The sequence below is a fragment of the Macrobrachium nipponense genome, chromosome 37 (genome assembly GCF_015104395.2).
Source record: "Macrobrachium nipponense isolate FS-2020 chromosome 37, ASM1510439v2, whole genome shotgun sequence".
NCBI classification, from domain to species: domain Eukaryota; kingdom Metazoa; phylum Arthropoda; class Malacostraca; order Decapoda; family Palaemonidae; genus Macrobrachium; species Macrobrachium nipponense.
In genome coordinates, this window is record NC_061097.1 from 55,731,292 (window position 1) to 55,738,791 (window position 7,500).

At 35.8% G+C, this 7,500-nt stretch overlaps 1 protein-coding gene and 1 long non-coding RNA gene across 2 annotated transcripts in view; one reads left to right on the forward strand and one right to left on the reverse strand.

The window, feature by feature from the left end:
- Positions 1-7,500, reverse strand: part of LOC135208995 (uncharacterized) — a 355,274-nt gene that overhangs the window by 86,377 nt on the left and 261,397 nt on the right. The window lies entirely within an intron of this gene.
- Positions 2,489-7,500, forward strand: part of LOC135209268 (meteorin-like protein) — a 138,327-nt gene continuing 133,315 nt past the window's right edge. The window contains exon 1 of the mRNA XM_064241975.1: positions 2,489-3,345. Within this exon, the coding sequence (XP_064098045.1) occupies positions 2,864-3,345 (482 nt within the window). The 5' untranslated portion in view covers positions 2,489-2,863. The remainder of the gene's footprint in view (positions 3,346-7,500) is intronic.

Consider the following 7,500-nt stretch of genomic DNA (forward strand, 5'->3'; position numbering starts at 1 on the left):
TTCTTCCTGACAGCCTGGGAACGTGAGTGTGACATTCATGCAACTGAGGAAAGACCATCTTGCTCTGAGGACATCCGGACCTCATTGTGACTCACAGCCTCTTATACCAAAACAGTACGGTTTATGTAATATGTATGTATATATATATATATATATATATATATATATATATACATATATATATATATATATGCATTATATATATATATATATATATATATATATATATATATATATATATATATAAATTCACAAACATTAACCAACAAATTGTCGTTTAATATCAAATTCATTTCATCTCTGAGTAACGTAACCCAAAGAGGTATTTCCCTTTCGGTTCATATTACTCCGTGGTCGAGTGAATGTCATATTAGGTATTTCGTAGCTTAGCGTTTGTGAATCTGAGAAATGTCTTGGAGTATGTGACACTATTCGATATCTGTATGTATATAAATATATATTTATATATACATACATATATATACATATAATATATATATATATACATCATACATACATACATGCATATATATATATATATATATATATATATATATATATATAATAATAATGGTTCGTTTGATTTGAGACCAGTAAGTTCAAAATAAAAACAAAGAAATTGTGTTTGTGTTTGTGTGTGTGCGTGTGTGTGTATTTATCACAAGGGCGCCCCAGAGTGAATGAGTGCTAGTATTTAAAATGAACACATAAAAGCATGAATTAATCGTGAAATCTGAAAATCATTATACAGAGTGAGAAACAAAGGGCGTAAATCTAACATTTTACTAAAGTTCAAAAAACGCAACGTGAATCCATATATTATTTTAACTGTTAACGAGAAAAGTGTGCTGTTAATGAACTCCACTTAAGGTATCATAAAATTTTAAGGAAGAAATGGACGGCAACGTAATGGAACTGACATAATCAGTACGATGCAATTACATAACTGAATAATTTGCTAAAGTCATTTTTTATGGGAGACTAATTAGCTATTCATACACTGTTATATCATCTTGTCTATGCATTAAAGTTAATTTTTTTCTATAGTGACTTCTACTTCATCTAACGTCACATTCAAACGCCATTTCTGGCCTAGAGATATCTTAAAAAAAACATATTTTGAAAATGAAGTGTATATTACGACGATGGCATTATTTCTTTTTCAAAATAGCATTAGCTTCTTGAAAGCCACAGTGTGTGTGTGTGTGTGTGTGTGTGTGTTTGTGAAGGCAGCAACAGCGAACGCTGGTCTCAATTACGTGCAGACATAATGTATGCAAATCAAGGGCAAAAAGACTGTGGCGCAAATTTGCTTTTAAATAACTGAGGATGCTATATAAAAATCAGTGCGCTGTCTGTTGTTCAGTACCCAAGGGCCATGTGTTGAATAAGAAATGCTAAAAAACCGATATAGAAGCAGTCTGGACAGTACCGTCCGCAGAACTTTAATATAATTCCTGTCAGACATTATGCAAATAATTCCGTCTAAGTTATGCAGTCATTAGAAGACCACCGTGTAATATAAATGCGTACGAGCCAGGCAGCGCTGGGAGTTTTATAACATCGAGAGATTCCTATTTATCAGTATGTGGTCTACAAAAATAACTACTGTGGAAATTATATAATTGCAACGTGAATCTCCTAATTTACGTTTAGTAGAATATACTGCATCGTTTTTGCGATGTTTCTTATAACCAAAGGCAATAACGCTGCCATAAGTCATGAGTCATAACGCGAAATCATATATGTCATGATGGAAGTCATATTGACAACGGTTTCGTATTATCATTAATTTCTGTCTAGGGACACACGACAAGTACGACAATGTTCCGCCAGGACACACGCCAGTCTGCTTCGAAGCGCAACTGGCTGCCAGACGTATGAAGTTAAACCTCGTCTTTCAGACGATCTGTCAAGATCATTTGGAAATTACGTGATTAGAAACGAATCGTAATTCATGTAATTAATCTATGTAATTACAATTATCGTAAATTTATCTTTCGGTCTGTAATAATTAGCGGTTGCATTATAAAGAAATAAAAAATAAATTTATCTACTACGGCGAATTACTGATACTTGTAATTTAAGTTCAAACCTGAAATTAATCATCATAAAGCAGACTGTCTGAAAAAGGACATTACTATTACATGAGAGGCCAGATGCAGTTAGCAGATCCTTGAAGCAAGAGATTCAACTCTATCATAAACCACAATACATTCGGGTGCTACTTCATTTGTTACTTCGCTCTTATAAACTCCTTAACCTACCTTCACAGGAAGCACTGCTTTCTCATTATTCAACATTGATCAAACCTACAATTAATGTGTATGCGATTAAAAAGTATATGAAGTATAATTAAGAAGTGATTTTGTATCTTCGACGACACGAAAAACACGCACTGGCACCCATTTCATCCCCCGAAGGCAAGTTGATGCTCGGACATCCCAAGCGTCTCGGGGTCTCGGGAGGCGGAGTCTCTCGGTCTCGGACAACAATAATTCCACTTGTTAGTCAGTCTGTGGCGCTCAGTGAGGGAAGACGTGCCGCCCCGTCTCGTGTGGATACCTGTTGCTTTTGCGCACGAATACTCTCGTTATCTCGGGATAATTACTCGCAATCAAGAGCCATTATGGTGTCCTGAACGGAGTTTTCGGTTACTGGGAAGTGTTTGTTCTGAATCCAAAGGAAGTTTATGGAGTAATCTTACAAATACGAATATTAAGTGAGTTAAAAGTTTTGACTTGAGTTGTTGCAATGTGAAAAACATCATGGGACCGAACTTAGACCCAGAAACGGTACAAACTCATCTTAATGGATCGGCCAGTGTGATTTTGTAGCGTTGATCTCCGAAATAGTGGACTCAATGGAGGACGAAATCGTCTCTCGGATGTTGGTGGGTGGCTTAGCCGGTGGAGGAGGGAGTGAGGGGCATCTTAGTAGTAGCACTAGTCGCCTTACCCGAGGAAGGAGAAGAGGCTGGCCAGCAGCAGCAGCAGCAGCCTCGGCCGAGGAGGAGGAGGAGGAGGAGGAGGAGGGACTTAGCAGCGAGGTAGTACCCAGTGGCCACCATCTTGAAAGGAGGAATTGGGAGGGCATGCCCCAAAATCCCACCGCAAACCCACCGAGGATCGACCTCCCCACCGCGAAAGGATTCCTAAGAGACGGCCTTTCCAAAGACTCCTTCTGCAGGAGTACCTGTGGTAGTGGTGGTAGTGGTAATCGTGTGGTGTGGGGGTTACGCTGGCCCCTGCCGCTAAGGACGTTGTGGGTCTGTTTTCTGTGGGTCCTCTTCACCACCCCCACAAATACCTGTGCAGATTCTAATGGCTGTGATTTTTATGGGAGGTAAGTGCTCTATAATTTAATATATATATATATATATATATATATATATATATATATATCTATATAGTATATTTCTATTAGAATAGCAATAAACATCATATTGTTGTAGACAGAAGATTGAGTTATTAAAGACATATGAAATAAATTGGAAGCCAATGACAGCCAACGTACTGAGACACACACACACACACACACACACACACACACACACACACACATATATATATATATATATATATATATATATATATATATATATATATATATATAACTGAAATCGTCCCGAAGATAAACAGGGCAAGTTCACATGTATTTTTTGCCTTCGGGCACTCTTGCTGCCTTTCTTTAGGATTAAGGTTATTTCTTGTAATGTAGGTTTAAATAACTCTCTCTTAATCCACCAAGAGCCAACTTGATTCAATATGGAAATGGAACGAAAATATTTGAAAAGTATTATCCAGTTCAATCCTTCTTGCTTTAGTAAAAAGAAAAAAAAAAAAGTAAAACGAGTATTGAGTCTAAACGAATGTAAATGATTTTCGAACAAAAAACTGCTGCCTTGTGATGCCAAATTTGTGAAACGGTATTATAGGTCAAATGCTGACGAGTTGGTCAGCTTTTTCACCTATAGGTACAATCCTCTCGAAGTCACCAAATATAACTTATTATTATTATTATATTATTATTATTATTATTATTATTATTACGTATATGGAATAAGCCTCAACATCTATCGACTTACCTATCAACTTTAAACATAATAATATTCATCTACAAAATATACAAAAAATAAACAAATGTATAAATTGGAATAACGGAGCATTAACGAAAAGTAAACAAGTAAAAAAACATTATAATCCCCACCAACTCTTGTCTTTTATAAATCTTAAGTTGTTAAGAACTTCCCTTGCCTGGGCCTATACCTGAGGTCTAACAGAAATGCTTTACCCAAGGGCTAAAGGTTTTACCATCCTGGATTTCGTCCATTTTTATTTCCAGAGTGTTTTGTTCGTTCCAGAAGCAGACAAACAAACAGAACGAAGGCACCTTTCCATCCCACCCCCCCCCCCCCCCCTCCACTCCCATAAATTTTCAGGGAGTTAAAATGTCCCCATCCACTGATCCGAAGAGAGATAAGAGATTCTACTTGCACTACTTTTATGGCTGCAGTTTTTTTTTTTAACTCTTCAGCAAACAAGTCAATAAAACTGGTTGTTTAGTCTGGAGATGCGGGGTCACTCTCATACCTTGGTCTGACCTGACCCCAGCGGGTCACCCGTGTATGGGGTTTTATGAATTATAGCTCTTGTCTGAATAAGGAAAACAGAGTTGCCCCCAATAAAGGTTGGTTGGTGGAAGGAGGGCTTTGTTCTGTTCACTGCCCGATGCCTCAAATTATTTATTTATTACTTTTTTTTTACTATTGTTTTCATGTAGGACATCCTTCAGAAGAAAAGGAAACTAATCTCAAATTAAAACTGAACTAGCTTGAAACCTTCAGTAAACTCTCCGTAATCATGTCACCGTGAGGTGATAAAAATTTACACACACATACACACACACACCACACACACACACACACACACATATATATATATATATATATATATATATATATATAATATATGTGTGTGTTTTGTGTGTGTGTATATTAAATGCAGCCCGAGAGAACACATGCTTCAGAATTTATCACAAAATCCACGTAAGAAGTTTTTCACTCTCCTTCCGTGGATTTTGTGATAAGCATATATATGAATACACACACAAAACAGTGAAGAGGGAAGGTGACTGATTAAACGTAGGTGAAAAACACATATACAATGACTGGTTAATGTGAGCAAGACCTTGGTCCCTAGAGCAGTTTCAGGCGATATATGTAACTGACGTAAGGCCAACCAGATTATGAATCGACTTACATTTTTCATATTTCAGATCTAAGTTTTATTGAATTTCTAATGTTTCAAATCTTAGTTGTATTTATATTTGACAATTTTTTAAGCTTAAATCTGTTTAAGTATCCATAATACCTCAGGTTTTTGTCTAAAGCTTTGTCACAGCCTGATTTCTTTACCTTTCGTATTTTCACTCTTCTTTTCTTGCATTTAAACGAAGGAACTGATATATTTTCATATGTTATTTGTCCATTCATTTACAAATAATTCAAATCAATAGGATCTATCTGAGTTTTAAGTCATAACATGAAGCTGGAACTTAAATAAATCAAAACTTCTAAAATCCACAGTCAAATAGAGCCTTGTTTCACCGAAGAAAAAAAAAAGTAATTACGCTGGTATTAATATTAACAAAGTTTCAGATATGACTGGTATTAATAATAATCAGGTTTCAAATATGACTGATACTAAAATAATCAGGTTTCAAATCTGACTGGTACTAATGATAAATCAAGTTTCAAATCTGACCGGTAGATCTGATTTAGTAATCTTCAAGTTTCAAATCTGACTGGTATTAATAATAATCATGTTTCAAATCTAACTGGTATTAATAATAATTAGATTATGGGTGATAATTTCAACTGATTGATTTTATTTTATATATACCACGTTTTGTGTTCTATTACCACATCAAACTGGCGTCACCGTGCCAAAGTTCAACTTACAAAGAAACTGGCGTCACAATGCCGAAGGTCAGAGACGTATTGAACTTATAAAAGAACTGGCGTCACAATGCCAAAGGTCAACGTCGTAGAAGACTTGCAAAGCATTTTTTTTTTTTCGTTTACACTTACGGTCAATTGTTTTCTGACCACAGACTCTGGTTAAGTTCCTTCTTCTCTCCCTGCAAGACCCGCTGTTATTATTTTAGTGATTAAAGCAGCTGTGCGGCAAGCGAGTTTTGCCCTTAGGTTCCAAGGCGAAACGGGCGAAATTTGGACGTATTTTCACATGCTTATGGCTATTTTGAGCACGCAGTTCATTGGACTGCAAGCCTTGAATGTGGTAGTCGTAATAGTAGTAGTAGTAGTAGCCTAGTAGAAGTAGTAAGGGTACGGTGTATTAATGAAGATGTACTGTATTTGGATGTGACTCAACTGCAAACTGGTTTATATAAGAGAGACGTATTAGAGGAAGGCTTTAGCTTCGTCTTCTGTCGGGCAATGCGTTGCTAGCAACCACTAAGATCTCCCCTCTGCCTTGGGAAATGATTCAGCTTAACCTTTTCAAAAGCGGGTGTTCTGCCAAGCATTTGACTCATACGTTATGATGTGCGTACAGTTTCTCTCTCTCTCTCTCTCTCTCTCTCTCTCTCTCTCTCTCTATATATATATAATATATATATATATATATATATATATATGTATATATATGTATATATATATTATATATAGATATAGGATATATATATATATATATAATTTGCTTTAAATGGAGAAGAAATAAAAAAAAGCGATGATTACAAGGATAAAATTACAGCCACGAAGGAAAATTGAAACACTGGAGATGCATAGTATTTTCGCCTTATTGCAAGTGTGTAATATATATATATATATATATATATATATATATATATATATATATATATATATTGTGTGTGTGCGTAAATAAAGGTGTAGTAAAGGGTCGTTAAGACCAAAAGATCTCAGTCGGCAGTTCTCGTTTTTTTCTATTTTCCTCCGTGGCATTACCTTTATTTAAAGGTACATAGCATATATATATATATATATATATATATATATATATATATATATATATGACTGGTAAAAATGTTTTGTTACAACAGAATTCCATCTGATAAAAGGAAGCCATAAAAACGCCAAAATATAGAGAGAAAATACTATATCTCAGAGACTGCTGTCTCCCTGAAGAGGGAGACAGCAGTCTCTGAAATATAGTACTTTCTCTCTATATATTTGGCGTTTTTATGGCCTCCTGTTATTATATATATATATCTATAATATATATATATAATATATATATATATATATATATAGCTATGCTAAGTGCCCGCACATTCTACATATCCTTAATACCGCAGGACATCATCAGACTGCTGGTGGAGGAGCAGCAGACTCAATCATGCTGGCGAGATTTTCGCTCTCAGCAATTCAAGGGTGTGAATAAGCGAGGAATCGGGGAATGGAAAGGGTTTGGGGGGTCGGGGGGGTGGTGGGGGGGATGGGGGGTGGAGGTGGTTATA